We start from the raw sequence: 20,268 nt of genomic DNA on the forward strand, positions 1-20,268 counted from the left end.
AAGTCGCTTTCCCACAGCCAACAGCAGCTTGTGCAAAATAGTAACTATTCTCAGCTGTACATGACAGTAGCACAGATTTTCCCAGAACTATGGAGAAAGCACAGTTATTAATTGCAATATGTGTACCCAGGCTGATACAGTTGGCAACAATGTTGATGAACACACCACATGGGTTACTACTGGAAGATGTGCCAGGGCATCATCGCCTGCCTTCAGAGTTTGGAGTGCTCTGCCTACTTCTATGGTGTTATGTACTTATCCTATTCCCTCCCTAAAAGGCTGTCCAAGTCACAGGCCAAATCTATTCCTTTCTAGGTGTTTTGCTTTATGTTAATCCAAAAGCAATCACACAACATAAAACATCTGTCAATTTCTCCTCCCATTCACGGTTCTCATACCTCTCGTGGATATTCCCCAGCTCTACTGAAAGAAAAGCCCTGAAATTCACTTTCAATTCAGTTTTGATTCACTGGGTGGACCTTCTCTCCCATGAATCATATACATTTTGGTGGTTGTTTTATGCCTATGACTGGCTTCACTTGCTTAACTCTCTGAATTCACTCATATTTTCCATCAACTGAGAACAATTTGAGAGCTTATTCTGGCTTGACCATATCTGACTCACTCTGGGTGACTTCAGAAGTTAGAATCAAATTGAGATTAATGTTGAAAAACTATAGTCAAATCTTAACTATAATCTCCCTACTGATATGACAAGGAATTCCTGGCCTCCAACGCAAACAGAAAGCAGTATTTATCTGATCTATCGCTGGTCCAAGCCTGCATCAATCAGCTGGTTTGGTTTTATTTCAAGCGAAAAACATAATGGCTATTATGAAGCTCTTTTATACTCAACTTTTGCCATCGAGAAAAAACACCTTAAAATTGGAAAAAAAAAAAAAAAAAGAAGAAGAAGTCACTGTACCACAGAGATAAATATTTTAGAAATTCATACATATATACTTCCAAGTTTCAACCCACGATGGAAAAAAAATATAGAAATAGCAGCAAATTTCCTTAATAGAATCACAGACTGGCTTGAGTGGAAGGGACCCTAAAGACCATCTAGTTCCAACCCCCCTCCTGCCATGGGCTGATCACCACCCACCAGATCAGGCTGCCCACAGCCCCATGCAACCTGGCCTTGGGCACCTCCAGGGATGGGGCATCCACAGCTTCTCTGGCCATCCCCCCCTGTCCTATCACTATGTCCTGTCACTCATGATAACATCAGCCAAACCACAGCACACTATCAGCCTGTGTAAAAAGTCAGTCCCCCTCCTGTTTATAAGCTCCTTTTAAGGAGCTTTTTAGAAGGCACAATGAGGTCTCCCTGACTCTCCAAGCTAAACAAGGCCAGTTCCCTCAACCTTTCTCCATAGGAGAGGTGCTCCAGCCCTCTGATCATCTTGGTGGCCCTCCTCTGGACTTGCTCCAACAGCTCCGCATCTTTCTCGCCCTGGGGGCCCCAGGCCTGGACGCAGTACTCCAGACGGGGCCTCACAAGGGCAGAGTAGAAGAGGACAGTCCCCTCCCTCACCCTGCTGCCACCCCTCTGTTGATGCAGCAGGATGCTGTTGGCCTTCCAGGCTGCCAGCGCACACTGCTGGCTCATGTACAGCTTTTAACCCACCAGGATCCCCAAGTCCTTCTCTGCAGGGCTGCTCTCAGTGACTTCTTCTCCCAGTCTGTACACGTTTGTGACTGCCCTGACTCAAATGCAACACCTTGCACTTGGCCTTGTTGAACCTCGTTAGGTTCTTGTGGGCTCACTTCTCAAGCTTGCCCAGGTCCCTCTGGATGGCATCCCTTCCTTCCTTCACATCAGCTGCACCACTCAGCTTGGGGTCACCAGCAAACTTGCCGTGGGTGCACTAGGCTCCACTCTGTCATTAATATTCATTGTTGACATTTTAACAGTGGCCTACATAAGAATTTAAAACACTCGTACAAAGTTGCAAAGAATATTCTAAGTGAGTATCCTAGAGGCCAGGTGAAAAAAAAGGGGGGAAATTCTGAGGACTTCACTGGGTACTTGTTCAGCTCTTTGTCAAACTCCTGTTTAAATTAATACAAGTTTTGCCTGAACAGAGATCTCAAGGAGTGTGATACTCAAAAGCAAGCGAGCTGACAAATACTTGTTACTAGAAAGCTTATTAAAAGTACAAAAATGCTACAATATTAAAATCTATTGTACTTGCACAGTTTCCAGGCCTAGCAAGTGAAAATAAGTCCTTTTTTCCCCTCTGATTAGTTCTGTTGTGTATGACATTTTGTTCATTGTTTTAGGACACAGACATATATTGTGTTGTATGATTCATCATATTCTTTTTGCTACAGAAATGTATCACTTGATGACAGTACACATCATGAAATCAAAGTTGCATTTCACAACATTTTTGTCTTTCAAATGAATGTCGAAGTAGAACAAACAGATCACCCAGACATATACCAGACTGAAGAACAAGGACAGTGATAGAACACTCAGTAAACATAACATACTATTCAGCTGGGGGGGATGGGAGAGAAGTAATACCAAAATTGCAGTGGTGGTGCTCCAAGCATTAATTATCTAAAATGTAGACCTCAAAAACACGAAGAATGAACCTTGTACGAGATGCAGATTGCTTACAAGAAGTGCTGCAATCATTCTCAGTCTTTTCCCCATAATAGATAGAATGGCACAGCACTGTTTATTTGTTAACAGTTTTTCTCTCTTCTTATTCCATTAGTTAGGTTGAGTGCAAATAGAAGAATCTACAATCTTGTAAAAAACAAAACAAAAAAACAAGAACAACAACAAAAAATCCACAGCTATTATATGCCCTTCATTTTCAGAAGGAAGCATTTCTTCTGCTGTTTAATTTACATATCTTTTAAATTAGTATAAACCAATCTGAGGGAAATGCATTTTTAAACCAGTTCAATTTCTGCAGCCTTCTACATTTTAGAAACACGGAGAAAAACAACTACACTTCTAACCAACCATCCCAGTGGAAAGAAAGAAAGAAATTTAGGCTGGCAAAAGTAACATCTCCTGGTAGGCTATGTGTTATTGAGCATGGTGGTTTCAGCTATAATAGCAAGGAACTCTATCTGTAAAAATAAACTGTGCTATAGAGCAACATCAGCATACCCTAGGTACAGCAGGCCCGGCCCCATTTTGTGATAAGCTGCCACATGGGGAATTAGATTAGTGTAATTTGAGAGAAATGCAGCATAGTTACACCAACATACTTCCTCACAAGGATGGTGAAACAATTGTTGAAAACTTGCATTTTTCTTTATTATCAGCTGGTGGGGCTGGAGGGGAGAGTTTCAGTTGGATAACTTTTGTCATACAGATTTTCTTGTTTCCAGAGATGCTCACACTGCGTAGCTAATTCAAAATCAGGCAATACTGCTATTGCCCCAGTGAAATAAGGCAGTGTTTAAACAGTCTGCACTATTTTCATGCATTCTACTGCCATTTCAGGATCTGGAGTACCTAATGAGCACCACTATTCCCGTTTCCTTCCTTAAGGCAGCCATATGACTTCACAACTTGTTCTTTAGTATTTAAATTGGCCAGTAAAAAGAAAATGAAGAGGAAAAAACAAACAATCGTGGTGAAATTGACCATTTGCCTAGAAAACAATGTTACAAGCTTCAGTTACAACATTGAAACTCGTGGCTTACTGATATTTTGTAGAAAAGTACTGCAAGATACTTTGTAGAAAGTATATACATAGTCTCAGTAGACTCCATACTGTGAGTTGCTACCGACCAGGCAGAAAATGACAGGACGTTGGTACACGAGAAAAATGCAAGCGTTCCTGATGCTCTCTGCGATAGAAAAAAATGGGGCTTTAGCAAGAACTGCAGAAATCTGAACCATCTCAGGGCAGCTTCCCCACAGAGGCACATTCACACAGTCCTGAAGTCAGGCTGGCAGGCCCCACGGCCCATGCACGGCTCTGGAGAACAGCGTGGTGGGGTAGAAGCCCTCTGTGAGACAACACAGTCTCCCCGCTTTGGTCCTTGTAATGCCCACCTCTATAAAGCAACACTTCACACTTTACTGAAATGCTCTGAAAACTCTGAATCGAGTTTTGCTCGATGGCCCAAAACAGCCTGCCAAAACTCTTCCCAGTTCCCACTGCCAAAACAGCCCTCTCTGAACATAAACAAAAATTCATTTTTGCACACTATACTTTTGGCAACAATTCCATAGATTTCAATTGTCACACAGAACACAGACAATAATCATGACAAGCTACAAACACAAGAGCTGAAATGTAAGACCTAGCCACTCATACCTTATGAGCTTCAGTTAAAAGGAACAACCAACATGTTTTGCAAATTATTAAGATCTGTTCTAGCTATATTTTCTGCGTGCCTTTAGAATTGCCAATGGACAGATGTGCGGAAGTCATAGCTAAGCTATGACAGAGATGCTGTTATGCCTTTCTTTGTATTTGTGATTTCATAAACTAATTTGTGATAAGAACAAGGAAAAGAACTGATGCAGTCAAAAATGGAAATTAACTCTGCATTCCCACAACTTCGGGAAAGGCAACATTTATTATCTTGCAATTTTTTTCCCTGCTGATTACCACGTGTCCTTATCAGCAAAATAATAATTAAGTCTATTGCATTAATAATCTCTGACACAGTTTTGTGGACCGGCTGCCAAGCACTTGCCCTGGCCTAGCAAACCACAGTGGTTTACTGATTACAGCTTAGGAATCACAACCTATTTTATTTTGGGGATGACGGAATGTTTTTTCTATAGTTGTAAGGATTGAGCTAAACAAAGTCTCTAAATGAAGGCAACACAATTTCCCAACCACTGAAAACCAAGCAGATCCTTAAAAGATAACAAAGTAAGCTTTTAGCTTGAAGAATTTGCTCAATTTGCAAACCACTTGCAAATAGCATTTCCTCAAGCTACACATTACCATCAGATAATGCGGTAAAGGCAATTAAGGCGACCTGATGTTACCAAAGGAACTGGATTGCCATTGGCCATGGTGAGTGCTGCTGATGAGCTCTGAAAAGAAGACAGGCCGAGCCTGAGTTCTCCATAAACTGATCCTACCTGGAACTAGATTAGGTGTTGGGTAAGAACACAAGTAAATCAGATGTACAGTACCAGTGGTGGACACTTCTCTGTTCTTGAAATGCTCTTGGTACAAAAGGTTTTATAACTTAAGATCCACAAGAGAACACAACATGATTTGTTGACAAAGATAGGTAAGAGAACACAATATAATATACTGAAAAGAGCAAAATGGTTTAAAATCTAGAAAGAAATAGCAAGTCCAGTAGTACAGATACCTTAGGAATCCGGACATAGCTTTCACATTTTCATTTCACTGTGTTAACGACTGAACTCTGCAGTTTTGTGTCCAGACTGCATCTTTTACGCGCTCTTATTTCAGGAGACATTGAAAGTCACTGCATGCCAAGTATATTTTGCTAATGTGCAGGGTAATGTTTGTGATTTGAAAGCAGTGCAGCATTTTCCCCCTCACAAACTTTATGTTCACAGAGATTTAGCCAAGAAAGGTCCCTGCAAATTTAGGAGAAGGTCCCAAGCCTTGTTGCTGTCACAAATACAAAATCACTCTTGGAATTAAGACATGTGACAACATAGCCTTACAGCATAGCTATCTTTTTTATTCGGAGAAGGAAGGTATTTCCCACCTGAAACTCCAAGTACCACACAATTCTTGATCCAGATGAAAAGCTGTTCAGCACATGGCAGAGAAATGCAGACATTTCTCAAGATTAACTTCACAGTTAAAGATGAAGTGGGATGAGAGAACTCAGCTTCAGTGCTGAGCACTACATGCATCCCTTTAGGCAACTAACAGGAAGGCACCAATGTCCTCAACTAGTACACTTCCCACTTGGGGGAGGAGATGAAAGGGGGAGAAGGATATTTTAGAAGCTAAACATTTCTATGATCATTGAAAGTAAGGACATAAGGTCCACAAATTCTCCTCCCGAGCTACAAACCTACTCACTAAAAAGTTTGACCAATAGCAATCCCTGTAGATTAGTTCCTCATATACTGCTCCTCAATATCTGGTATTTTAAAATTAGTAATAACCTTGAAATTTCTATTAAACACTAGAAACAATTCATTATTTTTATTAAAAATACGCAGTAGATTGAGATAGGCCATCTGAGGTAGATATTCAGCATCAGAGAAGCAGAAAACACTTGCCTATGATGACAGCATTTCCTGACTTGGGAAGCCATGTATGTCAGATGAGCCCTGTGGAAGTACAAGGATGGACAAAAGGCAGAAAGAAAAAACAGACACAAAACAAAAATGAAAAATAATCCTCTAGTAAAATGTCACTAAAAAAATCTGGGGAAAAAAGTCTGGCATCCAAAACTGCTCTGATTTTAGTCAAAGAACAGAACATCTGATGGAAGGATGAAATGTGAGCATCAGCCACAGACATTAACATACACAAATGGGCCACGACCCCGCTAACTGTTGTCAGCTTGCATGTATGTGGTGTGTGCACTTACAGACACCAGGAGGGACAAATTCATCCTTGATGTAACCGGATTAAGAAGTCAGTGAAATTACATCAAAATGAATATTGCCCTGAATATCTCTGCATTGATGTGATTATATGGTTTGGGAAGACTCCAGCTCAGAGTGGCTTTTTCGTCACATGAGAACCACAGACTTCAATATCAGTTTTTTTCTTTTTTTTTTTCCTTCTTCATAAAACAGTATCGAACTGAATGACGTTGCTAGGTAATAATCTAAAGCTTTCATTTCTTGTTTGGCCTATTTAGGTGGAAAGGCTTGAAAGACTTGGATACATTGCCCTTTACTCACATTTATTCTTGCCTTTTAACAGTTAGAAAATCTCTACCACAAGAGGCAGCAAGAATGAAGGTAGGGAATAATTTGTAATTTGTGGATTAACTCGATGCATCTGAAAAACTAATCACCTTGTTACCGTGTCTTCATCAAGGATAATATTACAGCACATTTTATCCTCAAGTTGTTTTTAAATGTTCATTGCAATTAAGTCCTCATCACATTTCTATGAATGAAAAGTTATTGTCCATATTTCACAGCTAGCAAAGCTGAAGTTACAGTAATCATAAAAAGGACCGCGTCAGGGATGTGCGGACAACTCATGTCTGCTTCAGCTAGGGAAGCAGAATGGTTCAAAATCATTACTGTTCAATTCTACTCCTGTTGTTGTCCTATCTTCTTAGAATATGCCAGCACAAAATCTGAAATAATAGATTATGCTGGATTACCTTAAGTAATTAAGGTCAATATTTTACCAGTCTTGTTACTCCCATTCAGCACAAGGCTTATCTCCAGGGACTACAGCCAAGGAAAAGCTGCACCTCAACAGTTGTAGGTGCTACTGAACTTGGGGTCAGAGCTTGTCCACAGCATCAGAAATGCTATTGCATTTCCACAGCCAAAGAAAAAATAATTACTTTGATATATAGTTGTTGAACGTAAAACACTTATAGAATTCAGGAAGTTATGGCAGAAATCCAAAATGAACTGCCATACTAGGTCACTCATACTTAAGTTTAAGCCTCCCCATTTATCACTGGAGCTAGGGTAATGTCACCAAACAATGGCAAGGAGTGAAGTTTGTGCATACCACGCCAATACTGCATTACATGCCAACATGTCAGCAGCATACGTGTTTCAACCCATAACCTTTGTCAAACCAATTAATTCTTGAACAATATGGCCATTAATTTGAAACAGGTATTTTCACACTGAGCTGGGGATCAGGAGAAGGACATTAAAGGTATAATCTGGGTTTACTACTCAAGGAAGATAAAATACAGTGCTTATACACAATTCAAATGCTCTTTCTGGTACTGCAGGAAAAGCTGCAAAATCTGTCAGTTCACGTAGTAATTTGTATTATGGCAGCAGGTAAAGGTTGCAACCAGGGTTTGGTCCATCCCCAGTAACTCTGTGGAAAGAAGGTGTAGGAAAGGCAGAGAAACATTTCAAGAGTACTTGCACTTAGTGCAATTTGGTCCATTCCCTCCAAAAAAATTTCAAAATGGCTATGAGTCAAGAGCAGCATCTTAACAGACTGCAATTAGTCAGCGGAAACACACTCTGAGAAACTTGGTCTCAGTTCTGTTGTGAAGTGAGTAACGTTAATTGACAGAGAAGTAAAAGATTGCCTTGTGAAGACTTGCAGAAGAGTTCTCCCTTGGAAGAGAAGCAATATTTTGAGGTACTGAGGTACACAGAGCAGTTGGAGTGGATTTACACCATCTGTTAGAGCAACTTGGGTTACACCACGCTGCATGCTAAACCAGCCTTACTTAGTTACATGCCTGTATCATTTACAAATCCCAGCTGACTCAGGTAGTATATGGGCTTAGTAAAGGAAAGAAATGAACACCAAAATGGGCAAGTAAAACTCTCAATCTACATTTTAAGCGTCGTTAGAATTGTTTTAAACTTTATCTAAAAGTCTGAACCTGGTCTAAAAGTTGGTTTTTTTCCCCCTCAGTACAGTCAGACAAAAGGGAACTTGAAAACTTGGTGTTACATCTACTAAACAAAGAAACAGAGGGACAGGAATATCCTTCTTGAAAACATTTTCTCCCTCGTTCCCCAAGTAACCTGCCCCCAACAGGTATGTAAATCTAACTGACAGCTTGCATAACTTCTCACCAAAAAAAAAAAAAAAAGCCACAACATAAACAAAATCACAATCCAACTTGTAGGTAACAGTTGTGGCTGTCCAACCCAAGTGTAACAGCTTTTGTGTCTATCTTTGTCCCTTCACTATTTCATTACACACAAATTTGAACATAGATGTATTCCAAGTCAGATTTCAAAAGAACAATGAATCTCCTAGATCTCTCCCTGCAGCAGTATGGAATTCTTCAGCGAGAATGAAAATAATGATTTAACATCTAACCCACACTCTGTAAACAACTAATATTAAACCAAAACACTCAAAGAATCCTAAACAACAGATTTGATGCCAGATATCTTAAAATGAGTAACACAATAAAGTGCAGAATCCTCCACTGGATAAAAGGACTAAGTACTTGTAATTGAGAGCAATGTTTCAGCCAAATACCAACTACTATTGGATTTTTATTTTTTCAGTTACCCTGACACTCAATAAATGTTTTTCTGCCAAAGAAGAGGTGACCATCTGTCAATAGGGAATATGTTTCTTCACAGTTGCTGAGCAAATACTTCCAGCTCCCATTTTCTGGTACAAAGAACCAAAGTTTGCTGTGCTCATCCCATAAGAAAATCAAGTTGTGTGCGATTCGATTGACACAACAAAACCTACAAGCTGTTAAGAAAACGACTGATGGGCTGAAAGGAATGTGAAACATCTGGTTTACTTACAGATTTCCAGGAAATATTTGTACAATATATTTTCTTGCTGTAATCTTCACATAAGACTTAAGATCTTCCTCAGTTGCAACATTCTTTAATTCCTATTAAGCATTTTCCAGCCACATATTTGACTAATACTTATTGCAGTGTTTATTTGCCACAAACATTCCAAGGGGCTTTCTCACAAACAGCGTTCTTAAATAATTAAAGGAGATGGAGGAAAAATGAAACAAAAATTAACGGAGCAAGATGTATTCATGGAGAAAATAATTGTATTTGTACTTTAACTAGAAAAAAAAGGGGAAAAAAGGGAACAAGTCAAGAAAAACAGAAATTGTATGAGTGAGAACAGAAGAGTCAGGCAATGTCAGAAGTAAGACTGCATGCTTAGTTCCTTGATACGTATTTGTTTAGATAGCCTTTAAAAAACTAGCTGTATTTCTCTGTATTGTCATTCATTTTTTGGATTTTTAGCCATACGGACTGCTCTGTTTCTGAAGAAATATTCTGAAACTCCCTTGCATACATAATATTTACAAGATACACTGCATTACTTGAAATATAATTTGTGATCATTTAATCATGCTGCAATTATATTTTGCCAGCTGGAGACTTAAGAGCCGCAGAGTGCCTGGCTTTTGATAAATTAGCCACATATCTTTCATTTCTATTTATTCACTTCATGCTCTTCAGACAGAAATCTAGAAATGTTCTCTTCCGTAAGTGTCCAAAAGAGATGAGACAGAGAGCTAAGCTAGAGCTTAGAATGTAGATATTTGCACAGCCTTAGTTACAAGTAGCCCCCTTCATAGTAAAGAATATCTAAACGGCCATGCACAATACACAGAATTTGTTAAATTAGGCATTCCTGACTGCAAGTCAGAAGCTAAGGAAGAAGGAAACTGAATTATGAATTATTGCTCTTGAGGTATATAGCATTATCAAATTTGGCAGAATACTGCCATTTATACAACTGAATCTGTGGGTGATTCAGAAATATCCTAGCGATTCCAAAAACATCACTCACATGGCTTGGTGCAGCACCTGCCACAAGATAAAAGAGGACACGATGGCAGGTAGGCGAAACCAAAAGGGACCTTCGAAACCTTCCCCTCAGATGCAAAAGTGACTGGGACTCAACCGCGCTGCAGAGCAGGGCTTAACATATTCCAGCTGCAGCTTAGTACTTAAGGCTACTGCAGGTTCGACTGCAGAGAGAAAAAATACACAGAAGGAAATATCAAAGTGATCAAGATATCCTAGGAAAAGTACTGGGAGAACTTAAGCTGTCTGCTTTACATTGCCTCTCAAACACAGCACCTCCAAGGGCTGGTTTTGCCATGGAAACCGTACAGGGAAAAGAAAAAGAAAAAAGAAAGCTACTTACTGGTGCTGCAGCAGCTTGAAGAGATTCTGCCACAGCAGCAAGGGTACCTGGAAACAGCTGCTACAGTTCAAAACTGCACTATGGGAATTACAAGTTGCATGACAAGGCCTCGCTAAGAAAGCCTTGTGCCATCAGAATGCAGCATCCATAAGAAGAACTGTTCAGTAATAGTTTCCATGGGCAAACTCTTGTGCTGCGTGAGCCACTGCTCATGTAGGATGCTGGTTTAGCACTGATATGGGAAAAAACTGAGTCACTCAGTAAATCATTTGAGTGTTCTCTAGTGACCTCCAACTCAAATTCAGGTAAGGTGCAGACATGCTTATCATAGCAGGACCATATTTATACAAGTAACTGACACAAGTGGTGCTATAAAGTTCACAGAAAAAAAAAATCAAAAGCTATAAATAAGAAATGATACATTTACAAAGTTATTTCTCCATTTAAAATTGAAGAGGTAAAGATTCAGAGAATCCAGAATAATTATCTAATTCCTGTTAGAAAGGAGCTAGAATGTAACAACCAGACGGAAGATCCTTAAAACGATCACAACACAACAGTAGTTTCACAACTAAATGTATGTACAGGAAGTGGAAGCAGGGTTGTGTAGCCTGGGAGGAATACAGGGCTGTTGTCTGCGTGTGTAGAGATAGAGTTAGGGAAGCCAAGGCACAGATGGAGCTGAACTTGGCAAGGGATGTGAAAGATAACAAGAAGGGGTTCTACAGGTACATAGGCAAGAGGAAACAGACCAAGGAGAGTGTTCCCCCTTTGATAAAAGAGAATGGAGAGCTGGCTTCCTCAGACACAGAAAAAGCTGAGGTACTCAATGAGTGCTTTGCCTCAGTCTTCACTGGTGGTCAGGCTCCCCATGTCTGCCTGAATCTCTAGGTGTGGGTGTAGGGAGCGGATTCCACCCCACTTAACAGTGGAACAAGTCCGAGACCTCCTCATGCAATTGAATGTATGTCCATGGGGCCAGATGAGATCCATCCCAGGGTTCTGAGAGAGATGGCTGATGTGGTTGCCAAGCTGCATCCATCACATCTGAAAAATCATGGCATGTCAATCACCATGTCCCAGTGACTGGAAAAAGGGAAACATTACTCTCATTTTTAAGAAAGGGAGAAAGGAAGACTCAGGGAACTACAGGCCAGTGAGCCTCACTTCTGTGCCTGGGAAGATCATGGAGCAGATCCTCCTAGTTGCCATGTTAAGGCACACACGAGACAAAGAGGTGATCCGAGACAGCCAGCATGGCTTCACCAAGGGCAGATCTTGCTTGACCAATCTGGTGGCCTTCTATGATGGAGTGACAGCATCGGTGGACGGGGGAAGGGTGATGGATGTCATCTACCTGGACTTCTGCAAAGACTTTGACACAGTCCCTCACCACATTCTGCTCTCTAAATTGGAGAGGTACGGATCTGAAAGATGGACTATTTGGTAAATTAAGATTTGGTTGGCTGGACGCTGCCAAAGGGTTGTGATCAATGGTTCTATGTCAGGGTGGAGGCCGGTCACGAGTGGTGTCCCCCAAGGCTCAGTCTTGGGACCGGTGCTCTTCAACATCTTCATCAATGACATAGACGATGGAATCGAGTGCACCCTCAGCAAGTTTGCAGATGACACCAAGCTGAGCGGTGCAGCCGATACAGTAGGGGGAAGGGCAGCCATCCAGAGGGACCTGGACGGGCTGGAGAAGTGGGCCCATGAGAACCTAATGAGGTTCAACAAGGCCAAATGCAAGGTGCTGCACTTGGGTCGAGGCAATCCCAGGTATTCATACAGACTAGGGGAAGAACTCCTCAAGAGCAGCCCCGCAGAGAGGGACTTGGGGGTCCTGGTGGACAAGAAGCTGGACATGAACCAGCAGGGTGCGCTTCACAGCCCCAAAGGCCAACTGTGTTCTGGGCTGCATTAAAAGAGGAGTGGCCAGCAGGGAGAGGGAGGGGATTGTCCCCCTCTACTTGGCTCTTGTGAGGCCCCATCTGCAGTACTGCGTCCAGGTCTGGGGCCCCCAGCATAAGAAAGACGTGGAGCTCTTGGAACAGGTCCAGATGAGGATCACCAAAATGATCAGAGGGCTGGAGCACCTCTTCTCTGAAGAAAGGTTGAGGGAACTGGGCTTGTTTAGCCTGGAGAAGCGAAGGCTCCAGGGAGACCTCATTGTGGCCTTCCAATACTTGAAGGGTGCGTATAAACAGGAGGGGGAGTGATTGTTTACATGGATGGATAGTGATAGGACAAGGGAGAATGGTTTTAAACTGACACAGGGGAGGTTTAGGTTAGATATTAGGAGGAAGTTTTTCACTCAGAGGGTGGTGATGCACCGGAACAGGTTGCCCAGGGAGGTTGTGGATGTCCCATCCCTGGAGGCATTCAAGGCCAGGCTGGACGTGGCTCTGGGCAGCCTGGTCTGGTGGTTGACGACCCTGCACTCAGCAGGGGGGTTGAAACTAGACAATCATTATGGTCCTTTTCAACCCAGGCCATTCTATGATTCTATGATTCTAAATGTCAACACAATGTTCTTGGCAAGGCACAGTTGCTCTTGCATTCCCTATCAAACCTAGAGAACTTAATTAGAAATATTTCAGACACACTGAAAAGATGCATGACTCTCCTATAAATTCATCATCTTGGAACTGAAATTCAAGATCCCACTTGCAAAAATCCATAAATGTGAACAGACACGAGATCACTGTGCAGAAGCAGCAGCTAGATGGTAAAAACTAGCATATCCCAGGATTCATAGCACAAAAAAACAATTTTACATTACAGTTGAGTGTCAAACTTTGAACAGAAGACCAAATCCAAGACAAAATATACAGAGGTTTACATTCCCACAGGAAAGACAGTTTAGACTACTTGAGCAAATGTTTTCTTTTATGTGAAGATTTTTCAATACCACCTTGTATTTATGCTAAAACACTGTGAGATTCTGGCTAAAAGATCACTTAAAACATGAGTAATAATTTATTCAATTCTGTTTGCTAAACAAGAACTTTGAGCAGGAAGAAAAAAAGAATTTGATGTCTAAAAGAAACAAGTTCTCAATTTACATAGATCTTAAATTCAGGCAACAGTCCCCAAGCACATTGCTCTGGGCACTAACAGAGTCAACCAATGTTTGCAAACCATGGAAAACACAAGCAGCATTGTTTTAAAGCAGGAAAATTAATCTTTCAAAAAAAAAAAAAAAGAAAAGAAAAATGTGACGAATAATAATTCTATAATACTTAAGTCCATTTGAAAAACTTGCATGAGAACGTTAATTTATGGATAAAGAGTTGGAAATTACATTAAGTACTGGTTTAGTCGCAAAATTAATAGAAGATCCAAAGAACTTTAAGCTTTCAAAAATACTTGGCCTTAGCGCTCAAACTGAGAGAAAACGCAGCTGGATGCCTCAGCAGATTGGTCACTAATTTCCCCAAGAGAGCCTTGTTAACATTTGTAGACCCTTCCCCATGTTTTGAGAATACACAACTTCCATGTTTGAATTGAGCAACAAACATACCTGGAGAGTCAAAAGGACAGATGTTTGACTGAGGAGATCATTTCAAACCAGCTTAGTGTACCTTTCTGAATCACCCTCCTGAGAGTGCTTCATCTCCCCACTTAACTACAGAGCTCGTAAACCAGCCATTTAATTTAGGCACCTAAATTAGGTCATGTAAAATGCTGCTCTCTGACCAAAACACTCTTGAAAAACAAACTTTCTTAGTCAATTAGTCCATGTTAACCAATTAGCGTATTCCAGAACAAATCTGCCAGCCAGAGGGGCTGCCAGCCCACCATTAGGTTTGCAGCTCCAGCAAGAAGGAACTGGAGTTATTTCACACCCAAATCAGGCACGAGGCAGCACGAGCACTGACAGAATGCTATCCCAGCCCAACAGCTTCTTGTAGCTACACTGATACCTGTCTTGTCCAGAGCACTGCAAAGGCTGAGTAACCCTGACAATACTTTCCAAACAATTTATGAACTCTGCTTCGATTTTTTGGTTACTTTTAAGATTAATTTTGCTTTACTGAGTCTCCAACTCTCAGTAAAACTTATTACTCTAACAGGGCACTAAAAAATTGAATCATAAATGAACTAATTCATTCCATACTACAATTTTAAATACTGACAGGCATCTGTAGGAAAAGGGCTGGCACTTGATGTGCTAAGAATAAGCTATAATCAGTAAGTTAATTGTTCAAAAATAACAACCATGGTTTGTGAGACACTATATACCCAGCTTTTAGTGCACATTAATTTTTTTCTTTAGTTTATACTAAAATAATTATTTTTTGTTAAATGACAGTTATAATGTATGCACCCTCATAAGACAAGACGTAAGGTATTTGATCCTAGAATATGATATATAAAATGAAATTTTGCATCTTTAATTTATTTTATTTCACTACGTGGAGATACTGTGTGAATATCATGGGTACCTACAAAGGTACAAATTTCAGAAGATGACAGACATCAGTGAGGTTACCCACACTTCTTAAAAATTATAAAATAAGTGTATGGGAGCTGCTGAGTCACAGCCTGAACCACTGATTGAGCACCTGAAGGAAAGACCCAGTCAGCCCTGGGAGCACAGATGAAAGCAATTCACCTCTTAGGCCTCATTTAAGGGCTGACTGCCACTGAGGAAGGATCTGTTTCTGGAGATCCTTCCTTGGTGGAAGCTTTTTCCTGTGAACTCAGAATCTTCTGATACAGGTGAGCAATTTACTTCCTTTCCTTTGTAGCACCTTTTTATCCTGCTGGTCCTTCCACCTCTTTTGTAACGCCTTTCTCCATCGTGTTGATCTTTCTGATTACTACAATAAGCATGAGCCACATCAGCAGAGAGTTAATGCCAGTGCCTTGCCCCAAGGGCTCACTTATATTTGTAATTTTTTAAGCAACTCAATCTATAGTAATTGATTTAAATCAATTTTACATAGACACTGGGCAGAGCCCCAGTCATTGATTTCTTCTCTTGTTCCTGAGAAATTTAGCTGCTAGTTGACTTTTCATATTCCAGAGTAGACTTCCAGGGCATGTCTGCATACAGAGAGATTTTATAAATCCTTTATGATCATTCACAAACCTAGCAAACAGAGCTCAACACTCATATGGATACAGAACTCAGTTATCAGACATCATTAAAAAGACTTTTTTTCTTTGCAATCAATAATGGTGTTCTGGAACAGCTTATATCTAAAGTAACTATTTTAAGAGCACTGCTTTCCTAACTTCTTCTAGAAGAAGCAAGTCTGCAGCATACAACAAAGACCCAGCCTTTACTTTATTGTCTGCTTATGCTCCTCTGAATTACTTTCATACGTTGGCTTTCATTGGTGTACGGGAACTGCTGAGTCATGGCCTGAACCACTGACTGAGCACCTGGAGGAAAGACCAAGTCAGCCCTGGGAGCACAGGTGAAGGCAATTCACCTGTGTGACCAGAAGGGGTGGAGCCTGGCTCCACCCTTCTGAGGCCTCATTTAAGGGCTGACTGCCACTGAGGAAGGATCTCTTTCTGGAGATTCCTCCTTGGTGGAAGCCTTTCCCTGTGAACCCAGAATCTTCTGATACAGGTGAGTAATCTACTCCCCTTCCCTTATAGCACCTTGCTATCATGCTGGTCCTTCCACCTCTTTTGTAATACCTTTTCCATCGTGTTGGTCCTTCTGATTGCTGAAATTGGTCACATTTATTTTCTTTTTGAATATGAAAGCCTTGAAAATGTCACAGTAGTGGACCGTGACTTGCAAACATTAAATGATTTAAAAATGGATTTGGTAGCACAATATAAAACTGTTGTCCTTAAACCACGACCTACGGAGGGTTTTTATGAGACTCTCAGACTTCGCTCAGGGTCACAAGGAATTGTTGTCACTATGACAGCCACAGGAGTCTGTTACCACCATGATCCCAATCTACAAGTGGAAAAACATTGCATTTCCCACGGTATGTTATTTTTTAGCGTTGCTCCTGTTAGCAAACAGGAGCTGCTGGGTGTACACAAAATACAAGCCCTTTGATGAGTGGAGTCACAGAATCTGAATAAGTCTGTTAGAGTTTCAAATTGTAAAATTCTAACCTAAAATTCTGATGTACCAGTCTAGATACCAGGAAAAATACCTGCTATCCTACCAAGACTCTGTAAACGCTCCCTGTAATTCCATGTAATCACTTAAGGCTTTCATAAGCCTACACATAGATCAATTGCAGCATCAATGGCCATAGTGAATGCATGTGTATCCAGCCAGCTTGGATACCAGTAACAACAAATGCTGGCTGCTAGGCAATTACAGGGTGCAGCCCTTTCCTGAGATTGCTGTCACTGTTTTAGCTGTAACGGTAGCTAAATGGTAGCTGAGTATTTCCACCTCTGCTGCAAAAGGCAATTTTGGCTTCACTGGAACCCTGATTATTATCTGTTGATGGATAATGTTCCATTACACTGGAAGATGTAGATGTGCCTGCATTTTGTGCTGGACCTTTCACGGCAGTGTACTTTGATTAAACTTGATGCACACAGAATGATGTCATTACCACTATACATCATCTTAAACTATACATGAACACAACTGAAACACACACGTGCTGTGACTATTCATATACTTTGAGATTTTTTATTCTTATTCAGTGCAATAAGACATTTTGGTCATGATAGAAAAAAATCAGCATCAATATCTGGCAGTAGAGGCATTTAAATAGACAATGCTGGCAGACCTGATCCTTATCGTGTCCCAGCATAGAAACACAACACTTCCACCGGTGTATACTGATGTGGTGATACAACCACATCTGCTTTTTACCATAACCACATCTCATCCGTTCACTCACTCAATTCAAGCTTAGTACAACTTCTGCCACTTCTACTCTGCCTAGATGCTGTTAATATATCTTCATACACTTCTGCATTTTTCCTGCCTTCAAATTCATCACTTTATTCACTCCAATTTTATGAGTTCCTTCCTCCCCTGAATTCATAGCTTCTTTTCTACTGTTGTCCTTTTTTGCCAATCGCTGAACACAGACTCATTTTAATCTACAGAAATTGTGCAATTTGTTTCATTAACTTCATTCTTTTTATTTTGGCAGTTTGTAAAGGCTCCAGGACAGAAACAAGGCCCCAGCTATACTAATCACTATGCAAACCAGCCACAGAAAGACAAACCCTATCCTCAGGAGACAACAGGCTATATTTAAAATAAATAGAAATTAAACGGTGATCAACGAAGATCAGGATGGTGAAAGGTTACACAGCAAGCACTTCTTTGTTCATTGAACAAGTTTCATCCTGCATCTACATGCCTACTGCTAAGAGCGTTCCAATTTAGGGGTTACTTGTGGTATCCTATTTCTGTCCACCATTAGATTAGAACGACATACAAATGTTCTATTTACTTCTTTTTACAAGCACATACAGCTCCTTTGAACATGTAAATAATATTAACGAAGAGCTGATTACACATAATTTTTAAGACACCCCCCCATGTTTGACGTGGTTGGGTTGGACTGGTTACCTCCGCAGTTTGTCATTACAATGAAACTTCAGGAGGTGTTAACAAGCCATGCACCTATGTTTGTTTCCCCTGCTTCGCCTAAGGACTGCTGGGAGTCCATAGCAGATTTTAAAGATGAGTTTTAGCATTTTAATGGTAATTGCCTGCCATAAGCAACACTTGATGAAAAGCAGGGTGGATTTCAGTAAGCATTAATCTCCCCGAAGTTTTGGAAGTGGAAATCTTCCATTTTCTGCCCATCCTTTACAGAAGTCTGAATTTAACATAACAAAAAGCCTGCTGGGCTAAGCTATTAGATCTCAATGTCCCATTAGCTCAAGGACCGAGTAGTGTCTTTGTATAAATTGGCAATTTCTTGTGAGCTCCGAATTTAATGCCATTCTTCTACGCCGGGGCACAGCAGCACTAGGAAAATGAACTGGAGTTAACCGAACTCTCTGATAGCACAACTAAAATCACCAACCATCAGAAGTAACTACGCAAGCCACGCTGTTTTACAGTAGGAACCGCGACAGTTCTGGCTTCTCCTGCACTTTGAAACATAGTAGCACTACCTCTCTTAAAAAAGGAAACTAAAATCAATAGGAAGAACGTGTGACAATATGTATCGCTGCATCCTGCCGACCCTGAGAGCTAACCTGATGCCTTTTCCTTCCAACATCAGACTGGAGACGAACAAATAGACGACTACAGTAGCATAGGGAAACCAGCATTAGAACAGATGAGCATAGCTCTAACAAGCAGAACAGTTCTGTGCAGGCAGAGTGTGGTTTGGTCTACTGTTGAAATACAGCTGGAGTACCTCCAAGCACAGTCAAGTTCTTTGTGTAGGAGAGTAATTTAAAAACAGTTCTGGTGTTACATATGAGCTATCTTTACTAATATGTTTTTTAATCTGCGTGAGGACTCAGCTGAACAAGGTAAGAAGATTCTAATGTACCATATGCTGACACAATTGTAGAGGACAAAGGAAATGAAAGAACAGCATAGCCCTTCTTTCACTGGTATGACCATTTTAATTTTTTTTTTTTCGTAATACCAGGCTCCTTCAAGCTAAGAACTCTTTTTTGCATCATTTGCAATTTCTGCAAATGTTTCAGTGCCACTGTTGCGCTCTGCTAGGTGGGACATACAGGAAAAACTGAAATCCTTGCTCAGGGATAGCTTTGAAATGAAGGTAATTCAGTAGTGACAAATCTCGCTATTCTCTAGTATTCTGAGAAATAACATGAAGTCTTAAAGGTTCTTGGACTGCTGCTGTCTCTCGAAGTATTATGGCCTCGGGATATGGGACACATATCTTAGAATTTTGGTCAGACAAAATTATTTCAAAATGATCCAGGCAGTAATATTAACAGTAGGTAGTTTTATGGAAGCTTACCACATCTGATTTCTTAAAAACCCCAGATCATATGTTGAATCCATCTGCTGTTTCTCTGTGACACTGACTGACAAAGCTGTGAGCACGCCTGGGAAAAAATAATTTAGAAAAAATTAAAATCAGTGTCTGCTATTTGTTCCCCCCAGTAAATACATTCTATCCTATGAACTCAGGCTACCAAACAAGCAATATAACAGATGGGGGGGAAAACATCAAAAATTAAGCAGTTTTACCTATATTTTTATAGCATTTAACTATGTTTCTAATGTATGCCTCCAGAAATACATCTAGTTTTTTCCTGATGTTCCTATATGTCTTCATACACTTTACACCATTATGCAAAGCACTATCAGATACAAAAGGGAGAGACTTCATATCTGTTACGTAAGTCAAACCACTGCGTTCAGGCCAACAGAGTGTGTTAATTGTGCTCTTACTCTCCACTAAAATCCTACAGCTAGCAGACTGCAAGACCACACTTGAGCAGCAGTGAACTAGCTGTTATACATTGCTATTTTGCTGTTAAAGTACACTCCAAGTCCTTGTCTATTATTTAAAAAAAAAATGGCTCGCATTGCTGTAATCTGCATATAGCTCTATTT

At 40.6% G+C, this 20,268-nt stretch overlaps 1 protein-coding gene across 14 annotated transcripts in view; it reads right to left on the reverse strand.

Annotated features, from left to right (window-relative positions):
- FABP6 (fatty acid binding protein 6) overlaps positions 1-20,268 on the reverse strand; it is a 61,295-nt gene that overhangs the window by 40,183 nt on the left and 844 nt on the right. For all 14 annotated transcript variants that reach the window (XR_002442896.1, XR_002442893.1, XR_002442895.1 and 11 more), the window contains exon 2: positions 19,667-19,754. Coding sequence is in view for 1 of the 14 variants with exons in the window: in XM_021410815.1 (XP_021266490.1) it covers positions 19,667-19,710 (44 nt within the window). In the remaining 13 variants the exon portion in view is untranslated. The remainder of the gene's footprint in view (positions 1-19,666; positions 19,755-20,268) is intronic.

Source organism: Numida meleagris, chromosome 12 (genome assembly GCF_002078875.1).
Source record: "Numida meleagris isolate 19003 breed g44 Domestic line chromosome 12, NumMel1.0, whole genome shotgun sequence".
In the NCBI taxonomy this organism is placed as follows: domain Eukaryota; kingdom Metazoa; phylum Chordata; class Aves; order Galliformes; family Numididae; genus Numida; species Numida meleagris.